General features: G+C 42.5%; 1 protein-coding gene across 3 annotated transcripts in view; it reads left to right on the forward strand.

Annotated features, from left to right (window-relative positions):
• The first annotated feature begins 280 nt into the window (after positions 1-280).
• Positions 281-23,063, forward strand: part of CDH13 (cadherin 13) — a 448,971-nt gene continuing 426,188 nt past the window's right edge. The window contains exon 1 of one of the 3 annotated variants that reach the window (XM_064670959.1): positions 281-316. In XM_064670959.1, coding sequence (XP_064527029.1) covers positions 296-316 — 21 coding nt within the window. In that variant the 5' untranslated portion in view covers positions 281-295. Of the gene's footprint in view, positions 317-2,767; positions 2,933-23,063 lie in introns of those variants that run through there. The other 2 variants (XM_064670957.1, XM_064670958.1) reach the window with 2 other exon arrangements.

Below are 23,063 nucleotides of genomic sequence, written 5' to 3' on the forward strand. Positions count from 1 at the left end.
CTGCTTCCTGTCCGGCTCCTCAGTGAGGTTGTGCAGAGTTTGAAACTCTTCCAGTCACCTGAGGCTGAGACAGACTGAGCAACCAACTATTAACTTCTAATTAATAACCTAAAAGCTCTTCATTAATGAGCTAATTAGCAGAGAAGACTCTGCCGCTGACTCCAGAAGACACAGCTGGGCTGGGAGCCCACCTGCGAGGGGCCAAACCCTTCTCCTGGGCCCCAGGAGCTGATTGTGGCAGCCGCCCACCTGTGCCCAGTTAACCCCAGTAACCCCCAGAGCTCCCGGGGCTCTGATGGGCTGGAATTCGCCTCAGGTGAGCAAAGCCAAAGGGGCCATTTCCCAGCGTGGCCAGACCCTGTGGGTGAGGATCCAGTTGCCCTCATGCTGGTGTGCCATGTTGTGCCAGGGCTTGGCAGCAGCCTGGCAAGGGTTAACCCCTGGGAACTGCTAATTACCCCTCCAGGATTGGTTAATCACCCCTCCAGAGATCTTTAATTACCCCTTTAGAGGGACAAATAAGGGCAGTTGTGAGTAGAGACCAAGGCAGGAGAGAGAGGGAGACAGACAGAGGCTTTGCGGAAGTGGAGAAAAAAGGTTAGTAAATCATTTTTTTTTTCAAAAATGCCTTTTTTTGTTGTTTGTTTTGTTTTGTAAGAGGGTTGTGATATGTGGCTTCTTTTGGCTGGGAGGGCCCCTCACTGAGGCAGGTCCTGCCCTGTGCCTGGTTGTGCTGCTTGGCCCCTCAGTGGTGAGGAGGGGTGCCATGGTGCCAGGGATGGCTGTGTTCTTTGTGCCTGTGGGAGCGTTGGGAACACCCCAAACTCCTTGTTTCCCTCTCTGCTCCTGAGGTGGGGTGGCCCCAATGCCCAGGTCGTGTCTTGTATAGAAATTATTTGCTCTTGTTGGCTCAAATCTCGAGTTGCTGCATGCATTACCCTGGAGTGAATCATCTACCCCATGACTTGGCTTTTACTTTTTTAAAATGAGTCCCTTTCCTGTGGAACAGGATGCAGATATGCCTTTGTTTCTTTCAGCCACCACCTATTTCTGGTTGGTCTGGTAACTCACTCAGCTGTTTGGCCCCTGTTTGTGGGGTTAAGAGAGTGTTCAAATTCCAGTGCCCCCATACAAATGCTGTGTACACTGTGGTACAGGTGGTGCTGTTTTCTGTGGGGTGTGACCTATAATCCCCCCCAGCCTGGTTTATAAACTTCCTAGGTGATCCTCTTGAGGCTGGGATTTACACTTGGTGGGGAGCTGGCTCCCTGAAGCAGCAATGGGAGGTGGTCACTCACTTATTTTTAATCATAAAGAGCTCTAAAATTTTTCTTTTTTTACCCTGCTAAGCTGGCTTTCTGCCTTAAAAAAGGATGAAAAAGAAAGCAACCTACCTGCTTTATGTTTTTTTGTCTAAGTGGTGAACCTTTTGTGGTTATATGGAACGTTATTATTGCTGCTGGTAGTTCCTGCTGGGTTTTGTTCGGCTTCTAATCCATCTTGAGAATTTATAGTCGTGTGTAATGGAGGCACTGGAACAGAGTTACTGCTGCATGTGAGGGCTTAAACTTGGAATGACAGTGTTTTCCCTCAGTTTTGGTCCAGTGGGTAGGTAAAGGAGGATGTAAGCTGTGAGCAGTAGACTAGCAGTGGTGTATCAAACAACACTATTCACAGCTGGAAGCTCCTGCTGATGCTGAGGAACTCAAAAGTGGTTGGCAGCTCCTTTGAATGCTTCTCCTGTAGTATCTGCCTACCTGCCTTTCCCTCCCTAGCTTTCTTCTCATCTCCACCAGCACAGCAGCCACCTGTGGTGGGGCAGAGCAGGGAGTGATGGCAGCTGGTTCTGCTGGATGAGCAAGCAAGGGAAAAACATCAGTCATGAGAGCTGAGGAGACTTCTGATCCTTCTAAAAATGGGGGAAGGGTACTGCCAAATAACTCTGGTGACTACCAGAAGACAACTCAAAAAAAGACTGGAGTGTTGTGATAATGGGGAGTGGCAAGAGAGGTGGAGTTGGAAATGCAGGCAGGGGAATCCATTCCTAATCTTTGGTCCATCTGCCTGAGTTGCTTGCTGGGTTGCAACACAACCAATCCAGAGAAAGCAGGTCCTTGAGCCATCAGGTCCCCTGTTTCAAACAGGAGAAGTTTTTGTAATTGAAGGGCATGCACCCTCAAAACTTTGTCCCAGATTCAAGTTCACTGAATGAAAAAAGCCAGTTCTGCCATTACCTGGGCAGTTAATAAGATCTATTGCCTTATGATGGATTTTTTTCTGCAGGCTAGAATGGATCTGTCTTCATTATGGTTTGTGAGATTGAGGGGAAAACACAAAATATAATCTGTATTTCTACTGCACTGAAAAATTTCACTGTGTTCTCCTTCTAAGGCTTGGAAGTAGCCAAAGCTGCAGCAGTCATTTTTTTGATTTATTGAAAACAAAGCATACCTTATTAACATTTTAATAAAGAGAATCTCTTTGCAGTGGTGCTCAGAGTTGCTCTTATTACTCTCTGTGCAATTCCATTTTCTGAAAGGGAAAATACCATCAAGATCTGTAAGGCATGATGTGTTAGACTGAAACTAAACACACAAATACACCAAAGCAAAATGCTTTCTAAAGGTGCTGTGTTTGTGAGAGGTGCTTGCCCAATATGTGTGATGCAAAATGGGGATGCTTTGTGAAGAAATCATCCTTGTAAAGCCATTGGTTCTGGTCATCAGACTCTATCCAATGCTTTAGTGATGATGCTGCTGATCTATTTGGGAAGTTGGCTGGCTCTCAAGGCAGAGTCTCTTCTCAAAGGCTGTTTCACAGTGAAAATATGCTCAGTGCAGCCGAGTGCATGAATGAAAAAGCCTCTGGTACCTTCTAGTCTGGCAAAATGCAGCACAAAACTCAACTTACTCTGTCTTTTCTGCTGTCCCAGGTAAGAAATGTGTGTTTTTTCCTTGCTTTCTTTCATCTTTCTGCTTTTGTGCATTTGGATTTGAAAGTATTTGTAATTCAGGTCTGATTTCTGAGTAATTATACATTGCTTGAATTACTGTTTAAAGATGCAGGATCTCTGCTCTAAGCCAGTTGCTAGGAATGTAGAATCTCGTAGTTCCTTGATTTACAATTACAACCAATTTGCCGTGTGATATATAGCATTTTTCTGTTTCCCTTCAGGAAAGGTGGTGGGGGGAATCTTTCAAGTGTCTCGGTTGCAGCTGCAGCAGCAGTATTTTCTGTCATATCAAATGCTGCAACTTTGATTTGCCTCTTCCCTCTGTGGCTTTTGCCGGGTAGAAGGCTGTTACAGGCAGCTCACGTTATTTATTGCTTGGTTTGTTTGTTTTTTTTTTTATAAAAGAAGAGGAGGGGGGAATATGGAGGAAAAATAAAATCAGACCTTGCAAGACGTTCCCTTCCCCGTACTCTCCTGATAGATGTGTAATACTCCGTTAGTGACTTGCTATGTAGCCTCTCTCTTATTAAATGTAACAGATCCCCCTCTGCCAGAAAGCAGAGGAAAAAACACCCAGCCTTAAAAACACGGAGCTGCTGAAGCCCCGCTGCTGCTGCCTGTCAAAGCACGGGGACTCGCTGGGCTTTGACTTCCCAACACCTCCTGGCTGCTCTTTTCCTCTTGCCGCTGTTACAGGGCTCACTCTTTTGGAAGCTCAGAGGAGGTTTGGAAATCCTTTGTTGTCCAGCTTAAGTGCATCCTTCCTTCTTTTGTCTCGGGAGCTCTGTAAACTCTTGCGTTTAGTGACAGTGGTGCTGATATCCTGAGTAGGGATAAAAGTTAATTCCTTTTTGACTTGCGATCGAGTGGTTTTGTGTTAACCCTTAGGGGGTTGGGGGGTTTTGGAGCGTCAAACTAGTGCTTGGGACGCTGAGCCCGAGCCCTCGTGCCTGTGTAGCTGCAATCTCCAGCAGGCATTTGGTCTGCTTTTCCAAAATAGGATGATAAGGCGAAAAATGGTGAGGGCTCATCACTGGGAGAGCTTTATTGCTGAGAGGAGCCACGCAGTGTGTAAGTAGGAGGCAGTGGGGTGAACTGAATGTGTGCATGCTGTGGATCAAGGCTGGGATATTTAGGTCCTGGTTTAACCTGATAAGGAGTAAACACATGAACGTGGGTGGCTGAAGTTATGGGACAGTGGGAGACTCGGTGACTGGGGATTTGCTGTGAGCAAGCACAAAGGCATTTGGGTTGGGTTCGGGATAACAGCCCTGCTCCAGGGAGTGGAACAAATGAAAGCAGCTGCTTTGGGCCATGGATATGGTGCAGAGCAGTGTGTGCTGGTGACATACACAAGGTTCCTTGCAGGGCCACTCTGCCTGCCCGAGTTGGGGCTCTGTGGCTCTGTCCCAGGGCTGGCCCATGGGCAGCTCGCCAGCTCTGCTGGGACTGGCTGAGCTGCTGCTCCTGGGAGGGCTGGGGAGACCCAGAGGGCTCCTGGGAAGGAGAAGTTGTCACAAGTGGGCAGGGATCCAGCCTGGGCAGGCAGCTGGGCTGGCAAAGCTGCCAGTGAGAAGCAACGCTCAGGGAGCAGAGGGGCTGGGGGAGAGGGCACACACAGTGCAAAGGTAACCTGTGGATATACCGAACTGGTGCTCTCTCATCTTGGCCTGGAGACCTCCCATCTGGTTTCCTTGGCTTTCTCTGGTTTTAGTATTTTTTTTTTAATTTTTTTTTTTTTGTGCAGCTTCTCTAGCACACCACTGAATTAATCAGCTAGAGTTTGGATTTTCTTTAGTGGCCCCTTGTAGGGAAAGCAATATGTATGTGACAGAACAGGACACATTTTTAAGGCCTGTTAAACACAGCTGCATTTTTTTAACACTAATGTCTACTTAAAATTTGACAAGGTGCAGACACCTGGTTCTGAGAACAGCTGTGCAGTTTATTGATAACTTTCAGCCATGCTTCAGAGTTTCTTCCCTTGCTGGGCTGAGTTCTAATGTAATGCAGGGCTGAGCTTGTGGTGCTTTAGCATTGCTTTAAGTGCTTAAACTGCACTCCACCTTCTTTATTAGCATATACAGCTCTATCTGGCAATGTCTCTACCTTGTGACTTAATGCATCTCCAAGTTTACTTTATAGATCATGTCTAAGAGTTAATGAATTGGGGAATGAATCAGGCTATAATATGGAAGTGTATGTAATTCTGCCTTCAGGTATAGGTTGAGTATTGGCAGGTTAAAGCATGAGTTGAAGTTGATGGCATGTGAGGGAGAGAAATGAGAATTACTGAGAGGCTGCTTGGCTCCTCTTGTTGACAAGCCACATGCACAACTTTCATGTGACAGGAAAAGTAAACAGAAGAATGTGAGAAACAACATATTAAACAAATGCAGCCATCTGGCTGTGTAGTGGTTGTAACACATTGGGGGTTCTTTTTCTGCAGGTTTTCTTTTTTTCTCTCTTAGGAGTAGCAAGACTGTCTCATATAATGCAGCGCCAGTGGAAACCAGAAAAGCTCAATTTTGATAACATCCTTTCTGAGCAGCAGCAATCCAGTAATGCAATACTCTCTGTGGAAGAAGGAGATAAAATAACTTAATGATAGCAAAATTTCCAACATAGAAAAAAGTTTGAGGAAATTCTTATGTTGGTAAGAATATGAACTATAAAAGGCTTATTTTTTATCAGTAGATCATGTCTAAAATTAGTAGCTTTGGTTTTGTGTCTTCTTGGTCTGTATCTAATTCAACTGCATTTTTAAGTATAAAATTTGCCTTTTGAGGCATTAAAAGGATGAGAAATCACTTTTTCATGTCAACAAAGCAGCCCATCAATTATGTTTGTAAAAACTGTGGTAGAGACGGACAATAAATTATTCTTTCCTCTTGCAAAGATTTAGTCTACACTACTGCTACCAACTGTTTGTCCTTATTTCACCAAAAGGAAAACTGAGCATTAGCTGGAGTAACTGAGGAAGATGTTTCAAGTAATCCTTTAGTTCAGACTCACCTTTAAAACTCCAAAGCATAACTATAACATCCAGCTTTATTGATCTGAAGCTGACAATAAAAACGAAATGTACTCTGGTAGCTTATGCAGTTCCCTGTGCAGGGTACAGTAAGCAGTAAATAGGCACTCTGATGTGAGAGATTTAAAAATCTGTGTGTTTTACGTTTTTCCCAAAGGATATTTTCTAAAACCTATGTGCAAAATACTTGTTTTAAAAGAAGTTTTTCACAGCCTTTCTTTTGTGTGTTACACATTTTGTGCAGACACGAATCCAAGTAAAATTTGTAAATAAAGCTTACAAGAGGAAGAAACTCCACATTTTTGATAGTTGCAACCCATTGAAATATGACAATTGGAAAATTGTATAGATTTTTCAAGCTTGTCGTTAAAATGAATAGAGAAAATTAGTCCTCAAACTCTCTCCCCTAATGCAGAGCCCTCACTGCTGCATTCCTAAGCTTTTATTTTTTCGGATTTCTCCAGAAGAGGGCTCCATGCACAGCTTAAAAGGCAGCACCAGGTATTGAGAGAAATCTGTCAGCTTCAGGAAAAACAGAAACATCTTGTTCACACAGAGTCTGTTGGCATAACGTTAGAGACTATGCTCAGATTTTGACCGAGTATTTCCCTGTTCTATCAAGTTGCTGTAGGTCTTTTTTGTTTTTTAAGAGTTCTTATTATTTGGGAGTTCTAGAGAAGTCCTGTGTCTCTTGTGCTAAATAACAGTTCTAAAATTGCTTTAGAAATGTTAGAAAAACTCAATTGCCAATTACTATGTATTATTATTTGTACTGAAAAGCATTTTGTGAGCAGGCTGACACTTGGTCCTCACAGTTTCAGGCCATCACTTGTGGTTATGTTGTCAAAAATGATCTTCCATTTGCATGTCTCATTCAAAAGATGGTGTTTCCCAAAACAAAGAGCCATTCCAGCAGTTGGACTGTGCTATTTATCAAATATTACCTTGGAGGGAAGGTTGGCACCTAGTGAGTTAGCGTGACTTTTGACAGCAGCTCTACACTGTAAAAATACCCTTTTGTAGGACCTGACCACAGTCCTTACTGCTAAGCAAGGAGGTTTGTTACAGTAGACAAGTGGAAACTGGTCATGAAAATGCTCCTGGAGTTATGGCATTACAGTGAAAACCCACTCTGGGCACCCCCTGAGACTCAGCCTTTCAACTTAAGATGTAACTCAGGCATTATGTTGGGACCTGCTTTCTGTTTCTGATGATCAAAAATCGATAAAGGTTGTCCTAGCACATGTGATATTTGTGCTGTGATCCACTGGGAGTTATTGATTTGATTTTTAGTGACTTGAGAGCTAGGAAATTAGTATTCCTAAAAGCTATCTCTGTGGAGCAGTGCAACAGGAACTATTAGAACTACATAGGTGGCAACAGTGGTGCCTCTTCAAGGAGACATCAAGTTCTGCCTTTCCTTTTCTTCCTGTTTGTTGCTGGATAAGTAGGCTCTTCCCATTCCATTAATATGTAAGAACAAGGTAGATAAGAGCTCTCAGTGTCACACTCTTCCTGCATTGCTGCTGGAGTCACATCTCTGACTTTCAGCTGCTGGGCTGTACCAATGTGCTGCATGTCAGGATTTTAGCCTCAGGTTTCAGAGTTCCTCCTTTTAGGAGGAGGGGGAGCTTCATTTGGGACTTGGAGCAGAAAGGTCAGGTTAGTGAGTTTAATTGTTTCATGGATATAATTTCTTCATTCCATCTTTGATAGCTACAAGCACAAAATTCACTGGTGTTCTAACCAAAGCTTCATCTGTGCAGGCAACAAGACAAATCTCCCATGTCCACTGGGGAGGAGAGACAGAATGAGAGGGATTTGTCATCCTTAGGAGACTAAGTGGGCTATAGCACTTCCCAGTTAACTCTGGATGATATTAGTGGGTTCTTGATTGTGGCCATATGGTTGCACTGTGCCCTGCCCTAATCAGCAGATGGATGGGACCAACCCAGATGGGAGGCTGGGTTTCCTGTCACTTCATGTGTCCTGCAGCAAGCAAAATGGCAGTGTACACAAATCAGTAGGATATTAAATGCCAAAGAAGAGAGAAAAATAAGACTTGCTTTATTAACCACTGTTCTGTTATTCAGAGGTCTTGGAAATTTGCCTGCTTCTTTTTGGGTTTTTTTTTGTGTATGTGATGTGGACTGTATTCTCTGTCAAATGGAAGGATCTAATTCATTGAAAGTCTTGCTGTTTTGTATGAGGGGAACTCATTCCACTGCTATCTTATCCAGTATTCTACTGTTTTGCACCAATGATTTTCTTGGCTAGAGAAAAAAGAAGGGTTTTGAGATTTGGACTGAGGGAGCTGGTTAAAACAGTTCTATGAACAGACTAAAATAAATATGAGCTCTTAAGAGTAGGGCGAATCTTTTCAGCACACAGTTGTTATCAGTATCTCTAACCACTTGGAAAAGCTGATTAAGGTGTTTAAATAACTTCTGATATCTATGAATGTCCTTGTATGGGTGTCTAATTTGGTGTTGCAATGAGCTTTGTTTTTAGGAAGCTGGACATCCCTTCAAGCTTTTGAAATATCTCAAAATCGGACACCCAGCTGTCAGAAATGAATAAATTGTTATTGCCTAAGGTTCCTTAGACTCCATTTGATAAAGGTTCTACTCCCCAAACTATCATTAAAAAAGCCCAACAGACACTAATAATAGCTATCTATTTCAGTCTAAAGTCTTTTGTTCACTTCCTGTGAACAACTAATGCTTAATTCCTTATTAGTAATGGTAGTGTGTATATTTCTAAAAGCTAATATTTAATTCCCGAGGACTTTACAGCCTGTATGTAATGAAGAGCAAATAATTCTTGTGTGTGTGAAGGCTGTGTTAACAGTACAGACAGCAAGGGGGTTTCTAAAAGTTTGAAGATGTTTTTGGCTTATGAGAAATCATGGCAGATGGACCTTGTGGAACTTGTGTGTAAACCAGGGCTCCAAATGCTCCAAACCACAGGTTCTGGGCCATTAAGATGTCACAGCACTGTGTTGTGGCTGTACACAAAAATATGTGTACACATACAACTTGAATTTGGGATAAGAGATGCTCATTTGCAAATATCTGTACCTGGAAGCTGAGGTGACCTCAGCTGTCACTGAAGGTTCCTGTTGGTTACCCCCTGTTCCTCCCCTGAGCTGTGAAAAGTGTGAGAGCTCCTCACCTGCTCCAAGGCAAGGCTGCCAAACTTGGCTGGGAACACAGCTAAGGGAGTGCTGATTCCATACTTTAATGGCTGTCTGCCACAGGGACAGCAAGACACCTGTGGCAGAGGCAGAAAGAGGATGAATAACTCAGGTTGCTTCAAATCAATCCTCAAAACTGTTGACACACCGAGATTTGTTCAAATTGTTGTGGAGCAAAAAAATCCAAACATTTTACAATGTACTTATCATGCTGATAATTGGCTCATCAACTTTATAAAATCTTAACCTATTTCTTTTCACTTGCTTGGTGTGACTTGGAATTTCTAGAAGGGTTGCTGTGCACATTTTCTTTAGAGTCCTGGAGTCAGAGGTAGGGGTTTTTGAACCCATAAGTGTAAAATATAAGCTGGCAGCTGTCCATGGGGTCATTGTATAAAGACAGAAGTTCCAAGCTGCTGTAAGTTCATCTGGACCCACCAGGGAGCTATCCCAGCACAAATTAGGAGTATGATCCATACTTGTACACACAACATATAATGATGAAGATGGGGATATCATGTAAAGTTGCCTCTTCCTTACCCTACTATAGTTTTCTTGATGTAAGATGGTCTTTGAAATGTCTGATTATGTTTTAACTATGAGCCAACTCTTGGTAACTGATTGGGAACAGAGAAAACCCTGGCAAGAGTGTTCCCAAGACCTCATAAGGATTTTCCCATAGACAAACTTGTTTGCTTTGTGTTCCTCTACTACCAAATAAGGTGTATTTATACATTTCCCCAGAGACAGCCCTGCATTTCCCCTGAGGACCCACGTTTTATCAGACAACAAACAGCTATATCCAACTGTGGGAGCTGAGCATAACACTGCTCTGGAGCTGAGAGAGGAGGAAATCCGGAGCATCTGGTACTTTGCTCTCCAAGTGTAAGGAGATGGAATTAGCCTTTGGAATTGGATGGGCATATCCTTCCCTGTTAAACACATTGTTTCAGAGCTCTGTCAGAGGAAGCTGAGCAACTCCAACTATGCTGTGCAGCAGGAATGGATATCTCAGCTGCAGGTTGGAGCTGTTCACTATGGTGAGATAACTGGCCAAATTAAAAGGCATTCAGCTTGACCTTCTGCCAACATAAGGAAATGGTCTTCCAAGTGCCAGGAAGTCCTGGGCATTATCTACCGTCCTTATTCAGGTGAAATGTGAAATGAAAAACTTGTGGGTAAAGATAAATGAGAATGAAATTACAATAGAGCAACACATAAATATCAGCTTTGATTTCTGGGCATCTGTATTAGCCTGCTGCCTGAAGACTATTGTGCATCAGGCAAAGTGGGTTTTATTGTTTTCCAAAATGTCTGTGTTCATAATTCATGATCCAATTGAACTAACTGGACTCTGAACTCTATAAATCTTGATTTATGAATATCGATATTCCTGTCAATTTACTGATTGAGTCACAGCTCTGACCTGAACACTAAAGTAGTTAGGTGCATATTTGATCATCTGTCTTTAATACAGAATCATAAAATGGTTTGGGTTGGAGGGGACCTTAAAGATCATCCAGTTCCAACCTCCCTGCCATGCACAGGGACACTTCCCACTAGACCAGATTGCTCCAAGCCCCATTCAACCTGTCCTTGAACACTCTCTCTCAATCTATTCTCCTCCCAGCCTGTCCTTGTGCTTTGGATTGCCCCAACCCACATGCAGGACCTTGCCCTTGTTGAATTGTGTGTGATATGTGGTAATATCAGTGCAGGAGTCATTCCGTGGGAGAAAGCTGTAGGGATGGTCAGTAAAGCCTGTCAGCAATGGGAAGCACACCTTCCTACACCCACATTCACTGCTTTTCAAGGCTGTGACATCTGCTTCTAGTTTTGGAATCACTTTCTTCTGATGCTTTTAACTGAAAGATCTCATTTAAAAACAAGAATTCAATCTCTAGTTTTAAATGTCATCAATGCTTTTCCCTAGTTGTTGATCCATGCAGTTTAGCTATAAATATGGAAGTGTGGCATTCTGTGCAGTGAGGATATTACTTATTGTAATCTGATAAAAGAGCAGCTGATAAGTTTGGATACAAGCTGATGCCGGGAATAAATAGTTCTGCCTCTTGTGGAAATTACTTCTGGTGTTGCACATCTCAACTTGAGTTTTCTGTGTTTGCAGCAGCAAAGCCTTGTTGCTCACACTAACACTGGAGCAGGTCTCCAGTGGGTGTGGATTGATTGCACCGCCCTGCTCTGTGTTATCCAGGTGAAGGATGGGGAATGTCAATGCCAGGTGCATTCCTGCTGTGTACACACTGGAATGTTACAACTGCTTCTATTACTGTGGTATCTGAGCACCCTACACACGGTAATGAATTTATCCTTGCTTCCCTAAAATAACTGCTCAGTTGTGAGAGGAACATTATTCTGAAATGGGAGACAGCCTCCAACATCTGCCTGTTCCAATGACTCGAGGTCTGTTATCTTAGTTGAGTAATGATGTCTGCTGCTGTCACTTCGGCTCCTGGTGTTGATTCAGTGGTGACACTTCACTGTGCTCTGGAAAGATTAATTCTGATTGGAGGGAGCCCAGAATAAATCCAGTCTTCAGGCCAATCAGGAGCTGGTGTATTCTGTATTTTAATAATGCAGCTCAACTTTCAAAAATATAATTAGTTATGATTTGCCAAAGAGCTGCTTATCTCTATACAACCAGTTATTTGCATAGAGAGGAAACTAAGAGAAAATATTTAGCTAATCATGATGCATGGAGTTGTTTTAGGCAGAAGGAAGGGGCGTGTACTTGCTCATAACTGGTGTTTGTGTGATGGCTGCTGGCAGAATGATCAGCTGGAGCAGAGGAGGAGGATGAGGCTGGCAGAGCTGGTTACACTCATGGCATTTGAGACCAAAATGACCTGGGGTAAAAGACAAGGCAATACACAACCAATTGCTTGGGTAGGGGAGAGCTGTTGGAGATTTCCACTGCAATGTGAGGCATAATCTCAGTGGCAGAATATTTCCCCCACCATGTGTTCACTGATAGAGGTTACAGCCTTCCTCCCTTCCCTCAGTTTGGAGGAGGCAGGGCTACTAAAACTTGGGATCCCCTGGCAGGAGGTGAGCAGGTTCATGGCTGTTCCACTCTGCCCAGCTTCTGGGAATGTGATGTTGCTGACCTAAAGTGTCACTGTTAGTGAGGTGCACCTAATGTTGGAATTCCTGGGAGGACTAAGGCACATGGATGGACCACTTGTTACATGCCCAAAACATGAGAATCTGTAGACTTGTATGGACTATTGAAAACCAGTGTCTGACTTTATGGAACAGCTACCTCTTCCTGTGTGGATTTGTCCCTCTGAAATGAGGATTCAGTTTTCTTCTGCTTCCCAAGAAAACAATTTTCAAAGCTTTTGCTCCTTCAGGAATCAAAGGCACACAAGCACAGAACTTGTTTCCTGCCGTGCATGGGAGCTAAACATTGATTATGGGTAGCTGAAGGAGTTTGGGTTAAAACAAACTGACTTGGTTGTCTGCAATAGCTCATGTTGAACCTGAAAAAAATTGTTTCTCCAACTTGTTCTTGACTTCTGATTTCTGCATGCTGTGTGTTTGTGGAGTCTAGCTGGGATACGTAGGAATAAAAAGCCATCATGCACAGCGTGAATGGTTCTCCCTGCCTTACCTCCAGGCTGCCTGGAAGCATCAGCATTCCTGTAATTTCCTTGTTCAAATTGCTTTTTCTCTTTTCTCTTCCATCTGCTTAAAATAATTCGGATAGTCTGAGTGCTTTTAGTTTTTATCCTCCAACTTTCTTCCAGAACTCCTGGTGTTGGGGAAAGGGTGAATAGTTTTTACTGCTGTGGTTTAACTTCTCTTAGATTGGCTTCAACAAGCACTATTGTAAAGTCCTTTGCTGTTCTTGTTCTTGGTACTTATAGATATTTTGGTGATAGATGAAAGGATGATGGGGATTTTTTTCTGCACCATGAGGAGAACCAGACACACCGAAGCAGTTGCTTTCCTTAAACATGTTACATGGATACTGTTATTTCACTGAGTAATGTGCAGATTCCCTACAGTTAGTACAGTGCTAAGCTATAACTTTCAGCTGAGGTTGTAGGCAAATGCAACTATTAGTACTCATGTACTGACCCAAATCTTGTGCATTCTTGGTATATTCATATTACCCTATTCCTTTCTCCCTCAGTCCCATATGCAGTCTAGTTCTAGCTGTATATGTGGAAAAGAGAATTTAATTTATCTTCCCCATTAATGGTGTTAAGTTGGTGATCTTTGGAGCCAGAAGTGCTGGGACAGTTATTTGACAATAAACCTGCTGACACAGCTGCTGAATTTCTTGTCCCTTTCCTTGGCTGACTGAGGAATACAAGAAAGAAGAGCAAACCTTAAAGCACAAAAATGGAAGGGAAACAAAACCAAAGGAAAAGGAAACCCAAAATGCTATTCAATGTGCTGTAACTTTTTGCAGCTGTCAGGATTTGGAAAGCAGCCTTTTATATTTGTGATACAGTTAACAGATGGAGCAGCATCCAGCCTATTTTTACCTGACTTCACATCTTCTTTTACACACAATCTTGCCTGATAGCTCAGGCTGACACCCATACCCAGAGCTCTTGCTCGTATCTGGATCTGAAGTTGTTGGCATCAGGAAATGCTGATACTGTTTCATACACATCTGTTGGTATCAATATCTGGTTTCTGAGAAGCAGGAGATTTAATCCTTTGTAGAACTCCAGGTCTGTTTCCAGCATTCATTAACTGTCCAGCCACAGAACTCACATCCCTCCTACACTTTGTGTTTTGCTGGGACTTTATTATCACTTGTTCTATGTGTTGATGGACAACATTTATCTCTACTGCTTGACATTTTTGTGGTTGTGATCTAATGGATCATTAGATCCATTCTACTGATGCTTTGGGAAACTTGTTATCACACAAATGAAATACGATTTAGGACATGCCTTTCTCTAATTGCCTAGTTGGAATGGGAATGGAGAGAAGAGAGGACTGGGTGTAAGGAGTGAGGCCAAACCAGCCTTCATGGCAGGAGAGCACACTGCAGTTTCTTTTGAACCTGTTTGCACGTCACTTTAACTCTCAGAGACTATTTTGTGTGTGTCAGGAAGGTGACTTGCCACATGTCCCTCAGGTAACACAAGCAGGATTTTTAATGGCTTATTGAGTGTGTCCCAGAGGAAGTGGAAAGGCAGGAAAGGGCCAGAGAACCTCAGAGTGGGAGGTACAACTCTGTTATGGCTTTCTAGCAATGAATATGAAGTAAGCCAGATACCAGAAAAAGTTGAGCAATGTCTTGCTGAAATGGGACAACTGTTATGAGGGATAAATGCTCCAAAGTTTTGTCAGGTACTATGTGACTTCCCCTCTCCTACTGCTTTTGCTAATATATAGTTTCAGACTTATGTCCTTTCTCTTATTTTCTGACAGCTCTCAGAGGCCAGCTGAAGAGCAGAGATCAAAGGGAAGAGAACCTGGTTTCAGGCACATTTGCAAACTGACTGTTAGTTTTCTGTAGGGCCTTCCATGCTTAAAAAGGAAACAATCCTCCCCTGACAACTGAGCACACAACTCATGTACAATGGATCTGCTTCTGACACTGTATTTCTGGGGTGTTTGTATGACTCATGATTCATCTGGCAGTGCTTGAGTTCAAGCACTGATAAAGGCAACACAGCAGAGAGCAAATACATTTGACCTTTCAAAACATTGAATAGAAAACAAAAATAGAAAAATAGTTACTTTGCAGATTTTCTTTGTGTATGTGTAATGACTAAGGGCAAACCAGCATTCTCATTTCTGCCTTGGGAGCCCTGGTAGCACAGACTTCTCATCCTGAGATCCACTGTGTTATACCTGCTGTTTGCAGGACAGTGTGTGAGTTGGCTTGACACTGGAGTAGAGGTACAAGCCAACTTTGATTTTCCCCAGTTCAGGGGTTGGCCTGTAGTTCATTCCTGCTGCACCCCAAAATCTTTACTGTTTGATAAGCTATGCTTGTATAATTGGCTGGTCTTGGCTTAGTTGCCTGATAGGCAGGAGTCTGTATTTCAAGTGTGAATTTTCACTGCAAGTGTCACTTTGAATCAACAGCACTGATACAGAAGGCTCAGGGATCTGTGGAAAGTTTCTGCCAAAATTCTCAGTTAGCTGGGATGCAGCCACCTAATAATAGTGCTGTGAGGAACTTTAAAAGGGGAGTAACTCTGTGGGTGCTCTGTGTCCCCCTGTTCAGTCTGTGCTGCAGAGCTCAGTGTTGCTCAAACCCCCCCTGGAAGGGCTGAGGATTTAAATAACAGCGAGGCTGAGTCAGGGCATGGCAGGCCTTGACTCTGCCACTCCCTGTGGCATGACTGCTCCTGGGCAGTGTGTGTAGTTCTGAATAAGGCTCCAAATATGATGGGAGCTGAAGGTCCTCCCTCCTTTTCCTCATAAAACTGTGGCTGATTTGTGAGTGCATTCCTTTGCTTTACAAGCAGAGGAAGCACATGCAGTACATCTCTCCCAGCCTACAAGCTGGAGATGTACAGGGTGGGCAGAATTTCATGCCAGGTTATGGGGGTAGGAAATAGAGTTTGAATGATGTGATCAGGCTAAACTTTCATCTTCAGCCCCTTTGGGGAAGGGAGGGAAGGCTATGCAGCACCTGGGTAGGGCTCTAGTATTGCTACAGCTATTTTTGGTATTTCTAAAACTACTTTGTAGTAGCTGCACTGGAATTTGGATATTTTTTGGATCTGAAATTTGGATGTTTTTGGTTACTTAGCTGCAAGTGATTTATTTGTACTACCCTGGTGCAGCAGAAAGAAACATTTTTCCCTTCTCATTGAACTTTGTTATTCCTTAGTTCAGCTTTGTTATTCCTTAGTTCACTGCACAGTCACCTGCTCTGGCTATATGAATTTCATTAACAACAAATATTGAGCAATCTGGTTAAATAATAATCAATTTGTCTTTTAATTTGCCCCTTCTCCATAAATTTGTTGTGAAGGGATAAACTATCTGATCAGCTTCCTTAGCACCTGTAAAGAAACCTCTCTGGTTTTGCTGAGTGCTGTTTGCAAGACCTCTTGCTGAGACAGGGCTGCTGGACTGGGAGGTGTGTATAGTGGGGGACCTAAAAAGAGAGGGAGAAAAAGTTTGACTGCAGTTTAATGGGTAGAGAGAATCCTCCAAGGAAGTGATTCCTTGGTGTTCTGTCTTATTTAGTAAGTCTTTGCTGTAAAATATGTAATTAATCCCTGGATAAACAGCACTAGTGTATCAAACTTGCTGTCTTTTCCAGTCAAGGTTTTAACTGTTCCCTTCGAAGCTATGTTCCTTTTTGCTTATTTTTTGGACAACCCTTCTGGCCCAAGGCATCTTATTTGTGTAACAGCCCAGATTTGGCTGGTCAAAAGTAGGGTGGGGAGCTTAAAAAATAGCTGTGGCTTTGAGTGCCCTTAAGTTGAGGAGGGTTTTGAGCTTTGGTCTTCCCCTTGCCCATCCAACTCTGTGGGGCTTTGATACTGGTGGTTTTTATTTTATTTAACTTCTCTCTTCAGACTGTGCTGCTTTGCTAAGAATCAGAATTATAAAGCAGTGCCTTTTCCCACCAGCCATATGCATAGAGCTGACCTTTGGCTTGAATGCAAAGTCAGGTGTCAACCTTGTCTCATTACTAAATATAAATCATATTGACAAGGCTTCCAGGGGGCTGTGGCTGGGGAGAGGTTGGCAGTGACTGTTGTCTGAATGGCAGAAGTAGTTTCTGATCTTTGTACTTAGGACTGAAGCACATGCATCAAAACAGGCCCAGGAGAAGAGGGGCCTGTTGTTGCCCTATTTCCATGTGGAACCCTCCCTTGAGCTCTGTCTTGCCTTCCTGTGCTTGACTAACGTGCCTGGGTGTCAGAGCCCACCCTTGGCACCAGGGAGTGGCTGCTGGTCCTGGTAGGGATAACTGCTCTCCCAGCACTTGGAGCTTTGCTTCTCTCTTAACAGCCTCATCCTTCGTGAGCATCTTGATTTCGAGTGTCTGCTGAAGCACTGTAAACAGATTTCCTTCGGCTCTGCAGCACTACATGCTGTGTTGCAATACATTCTGTCTACTTTAAAGCTGTTAGTGATTCATTAGTTTACTGTTCCAAAAACCAATTCCAAAGGGATCACTCATCTCCCTAGAGCAGTGAAGGTATTTTCAAGCTGGCTACACTGTGCTATGGCAGTTTTTTGCCTGGTTGCAATCATGTGGCAGTGATACTGCCAAAGGCTGCCAATTCAGTGGAGAATTGCACACAGATTCCATGGGTGGGAATTTGCAATATTATTAGACATAGCTAATAATAGTTCCTCTTGACTTGTGAAATGTCAGAGTGGTCTTGTGAATAACTGCACTTTGCAAAGCTTTAACCTTTTGTTTGCCACCAGGAGTAGTCCTTGACTTGTTCAATGCTGCATTGCACTCGTGATAGAGAAAAGAAGTATACTGGAAATGAGGAGTCTTCATGTATTTGTCTGTGAATTGACTGGTGTCAAGGTCTCAGAGCTGCAGCATCAGTCTGGGGATCCAGGACTATGCCCTGTGTGTGTGTACAAGATCTAGAAAGAGGAGCTTCTCCCATCTGGAGATTGCTGAGATCCAATGAGCATGCCTCTGCTTCAACCCCCCTGTCTGCAAAGGCCTTTGGAACCTGAGAGTGAGAACTCCAGTGTGCTATTAAAAAAGAAAGCATGCTAACATAAAGAAATAACTGAACCCTCTCAAAGAAAACAGTTACTGTCTGACAGACTGTCCTGGAGTCAGATCTCCAGGGTTTCTGGTGTTTCTGTCTCCCAGACCAATTGCTCTAGAACTGGGTTTTCTGGCAGGGAAGTCTTCTGATGTGCAGAGAACCTTTCAAGGCAGAGTGGCATTACTGGGGGCTGTGATTAATGGGACACAAGGAGGGTCCTCACTTTCTGCATGCTACTATAGCTCTAATTTTTATTGTCCTGACTTCTGTGAGAAGTTAGATTATAATCTCACTTAGGGGGAACTCAAGTACAAAGCAAGAAAGTAGCTTGTGCAAAGCCCCATAAGAAGTCTTTAATAAGCAGTCACAGCTCAGGAGCTCCGAATTCTTCATCGGTACCTGTTGACCTTGGTACTGAGAACCCAGAGCAACAAGCCTGATTGGGGGGTCTTGGAAGGAGTCATGCACTGGTTCTGTTTATTTGAACTAAAACTTTAATTACAGTAACTATTTTGTATCTTAATGAGCAATGCATCCCTCTACTTCTGCAGTGCATCCAGCTGCCGGCATTTAGTCCTTGTCCTAAATATATATTGCAGACTCCTTGTGACAATGAAGATGTATTTTTAGTGTGCTTGGGGAATTGTGGTTAACAGAATGACTTCAACCCAAGGGGAAACTTGACTGTTGTCATTTTGTTCTTGTTCAATAATCTGAAATACATCATCAGCATCAATGCGTTACTAAAAGAAAAATAATTTTAGAATCAATGGGCTTTTAAGAATATTTTCCTTTTCCCCCCTGTCTAAGTTTCCTTTACTTTTTTTTTCTGGAGTTCTGTCATTTTCCCTTCTTGGTAACTTAAATTAAATCTTGCTGGCGAGCATTTAAAGCAAGTTGTGTGCTTACAAATCTGGGAATAAAAGCAGAAAAGATTTATCTTGTAATAAGCTTTTACTCCTCCTGTATTTATTGTACCTCATCCCCTCTACCCTCTAAATCATGATAATCAGGCACTAAAAAACATATTTTATATGAGGATCCACAGGAGTCCTGGCAGATGGACAACAGAATACTCTCAGCTGCTCTTTGCCATTGCTGGGTAAACTCCATCTTGCACAGACTCACAGAAGTCATCAGATTGTCCTTTATTTCAAGCTCATCCTTTGCCATGCTGATAACCCTTAATGGGCAGATGCATTTGGGGAATTTGGAAATGAAATTCTTAGATTTGCAATGTCAAACGACCGAGTAGCACTGGTGACAGTTGCCAGATCCCTGGTTTTGTCACGCTTTAAACTTGCTGAAAGAATCAGGTTCTTCTTCTCTCCTTGTGCTGTCTGCAGTCAGCAGTGATCAAAGGAGAGAGTGGAGGTGGCCTACTAGGAATGCTTCTCTCCTTCTGCCTGAAAGAACAAATGACTACAGTTTTCTCCTTCGTTGGAATAATGTGCTCATCCACCCACTTCTGAGCACAGTCAACAACTCTCAGTGAAATATCAGAGCAGGCAGTAAATGCTTCTCAGGTGGCTCAAACTGCCACAGAAGTCGCTCTTTCCCGTTTTTTGTGGCTTTAGTCTGAGCTGGTCTGAGAGGAGAAACAGTGAGAGAGGTGTTACCTGCAAAAGCTTCCCCACAGCACCAAGTTGGTGATCTTTCTGTGTGTAGAACCCTGTGCAGCCCAGAAGTATCATATGACAATCTTTAGTGTCCCCTGTGAAATACTTGCTGAAGTCTCACATCAAACAACCTGCAGCTGGGTACTGCAAAGGGATTTTTTTTTCCCCTTTATAATACTATTCAAACTAGAGGTTAAACCTAATAGCTAACAGTGAGCTATTTGAATAATAATTCATCAGGCTCCTGCATGTGAAACACTTAGTAAGAAACAAAGTAATGATGGCCATTATAATGCTACAATTTAAATAAAAATTTGAATTTATGGTGGCCATATGGCAGCCATGTTATATTTCCTTATATTAATTCAATACTAGCTCTTTTTTAACTTGTAATTAAAATGCTGTATTCCACCTAAAACATACAAGACCTTGAAAAAAAATGCTTGATTGTTTGGTTTTTTTTAAATTCATTCATATTTTGGCATTACATGTGACAGCAATAACTGTGATGGCATTTCCAAAAATCCAAGATGTATATCTGTCAAGTATCAATAACAGATAAGCATTTTGTTTGTTTTCTGCTGTTAATACATTTTGCTATTAACAGAAGATAAAAATCAGATTTTCTTTCTCTGTTGAGTCCTCAAATTCAGTTAAGCCAGGATTTTGTAAACAACACCATGCTTTGAAAGAGGGTAAACCTCCCTGAGCTTTTAGGGAACATGGATATGTCTGAATGTCCTTGCTATTATCGAAACTTTAATCATTGTAAGCTGCAAGGCCATTCAAAATATTATCTAAGCCCTGACAACACCCTCAGGGTTAGTACAATGCATTAAAAAAAAAAGTCTGTGCAATCTCTGTCTCAAGGACAAACCACCTAATTAACAGACCTGCCCAAAAAACACACTGTTCTGTTTGTCTTTATTAAGACATAATGAATTGTAGAATTCAAATTTGGGGGGTTTTTTTTGGGTCAGAGTGATCTGGAGAGAAGCTTTTCTTGGTAGAGAGTGAAGAAATGTGCCTGCATTAGGTGCTGTAGTCAAGAGGATGCTGAGTGTCTGAATTCACATGTTGTATGTGTTATCCATACATATGTGAAGGTGTGGATGAATGTATATGAGGGATCCTACACACAGCACAGCTCAGGCCAAAGCAGAGGTGAGTTTTGTGTGTTTTGTCATGCTACAAATGCTTTTTTCTCCCAAAGGTAACACTTTGTAACTCATTATTCTCTTAACTTATAGTCACGTCTCAAGCTTGAGGTGAGTCCCAAAAGTTCAGAAGCTTCAAGTTCCTCTAATTGAGTCTGAGATGTTCATACAAAATCCAGTCAGAACACAGTCAGGACTCTTACTCAAAGTTTTTGAACCTGTGTGTGTTTTTGAACATGACTCACATTACTGGTATGAAAGCAAGTGCTCAAATAAGCTGTTTTGAAGAGCAAGGATTTGAGTGTTTTTACAGCTTCAAAGTAACCCAGTCCAGCTGTGCACGAGACTTGTGGGGTTATGCTTGCTAAATTCTTACAATGAAAGCAGTGATAAAGCAACAGCAGCTGCAGCCCAGAAATGTGCATGGAGTAGTTTGCAGGACTGGTCTATTAGAGGTACAAAACCCCCCCAGGTTTGATGGCTTTTCCAATGTCTGGTTGTTATCCTCAGGAGTGTCATTCAGGACCATGTGGATCCTTTCCTTCCTGTGCTGTTTTAGAGGGCTGGATCTGATAATTTTGAACCACAAGTGCTCCCTGCCTAAATATGCAGCCTTACAGGAGGAATTTCTGCTCTGGACAAGCATAACTGGTGTGAATTGCAGCCAAAAGGATTAGAGACTCTATAAGCCATTGCAATTCTCACTTTAAGACTCTGGAAATATTCGTTCATGAGAGAATACTGATGTGATGTTTAAAAAGAGCCTGAGAGCAAAGTGTCAAAATATGTGCAGACCTTGGAGATACATCAGGTATAACTATATGCAGGGCAACTTAGAGCAGACCACAGAATGGTGTTTTTATTTTCCCCTGTGGTGCGATGTTATAGAAGAGAATGGTGTGTAAAGGGGAAAATGGAATGTGTTCCCGTTCTTTCTCCTGCTTTTAAGTACAGTGACACGTCCTAATTTAGACCTAATTTTCATTCCTGTAACATTACTTGTAATAACGTCTAAAGTCCTCAGAATTAATTTGACTGGAAAAATTCCAGAAGGACTTTCAATTTTTCTCATTAAAAACATTATAGATGTCTTAATTAGGCAGTGTTATTAATGGTAATACTACTCAATTTAGAACTACACACTTAAGATGTGGTTACCTCTAGCGTGATTAGTCAGAGGAGCTCTGCCACGCAAGGATGCACACCAGAATTTTGAACAGTTAAATATTTAGAGCCAGATGCTCAGCTGTGTAAATTGTGTGGCTACTGCAGCCTCAGTGGAGCTAGACTAATATACATTAACTGGGGATTTGGTATCTAAAGTTATAAACAATCGTTTCTGGCTCATCTCCCTCACTATTTCTCCTTTTCCTTTCCAGAGGTAGCTTGTCTTTTCTCTCCATGGGAGAATAAGTTGATGAAGTAACACACACGTGTGTTCTTGTCTCCAGCAGAAGCCCTTTAACTGCTGTAACTAAGCTGGAGCTACTCTGCACTTTCTCTCTTTCCCCATGTTGGCCCAGGGGGGATTTCACTGACTTAAGTGAACCTGCTCCTGATTTAGAACACAGTTCAAGGACCTTTCCCCAGTGCCTTCGACTCTAATGGGCTCTGTTACAAGCTCCGAGTTGTGATAATGTGCTTCGCTTGGTGAGGACCTGCTGCTGCCACATGGGAGGGTAGAATTAGGGGGAATGTTTTATTTGCTTGCCTAAACACAAGTTTACACAAACTTCTGAAGTACTCTGTGGACCAGTTAATGTCTGTATTTTCCTGTTAGATGATTGAAAGGAGCTATTTAGATTGACTGTATTCGTGCCTGGCTTCATTATCACATAAGAACGTGTGACGGGTTTCTCTGGCTGTTGCTCCTGCTTGATGTTACTTATGTTTATTGTGATTGTGGATGGGAAGGGCTGGTAGCCACATGGGCTATTAGATGGTGCTCTGTGACTTCATTTGGGGAACTGGTACACAATAACACCTGTACTTTGATTATCATCAGGTTATAGGACTTCATTAAAAAAGTCACCCTCTGAGCCACCTAAAATCCCACAACAAATGTTCCAGCTTTTTTAATTTGTTTCAGCTTTTTTAATTATTTGGAAAGTGAGGTGTCTAAATTAAATAGAATGTAACACAGCAAAGTTGGGTATGTTCTGTTGTTCAGCCATCCCAGGGTTTAGATTCCAGGTGTTTTCAATGTGTAAAATGTTGCCTTAGCTGGGTATGAGCTGGTCTGTGTGGCAGAAAAAGCTGATTCTTCCATGAACTGTGTGAAACCCAGATTTGTGTCATCCTGCAGGTACTTTAGCCATGAAAGGAACAGTCATCATGCATTCAGGTTCAGATGGACAGATGTGCAGGAGGCTGTTAAAGCAAAAGGCATCTGGATATATAAT

Source organism: Pseudopipra pipra, chromosome 14 (assembly GCF_036250125.1).
Source record: "Pseudopipra pipra isolate bDixPip1 chromosome 14, bDixPip1.hap1, whole genome shotgun sequence".
Taxonomy (NCBI): Eukaryota; Metazoa; Chordata; class Aves; order Passeriformes; family Pipridae; genus Pseudopipra; species Pseudopipra pipra.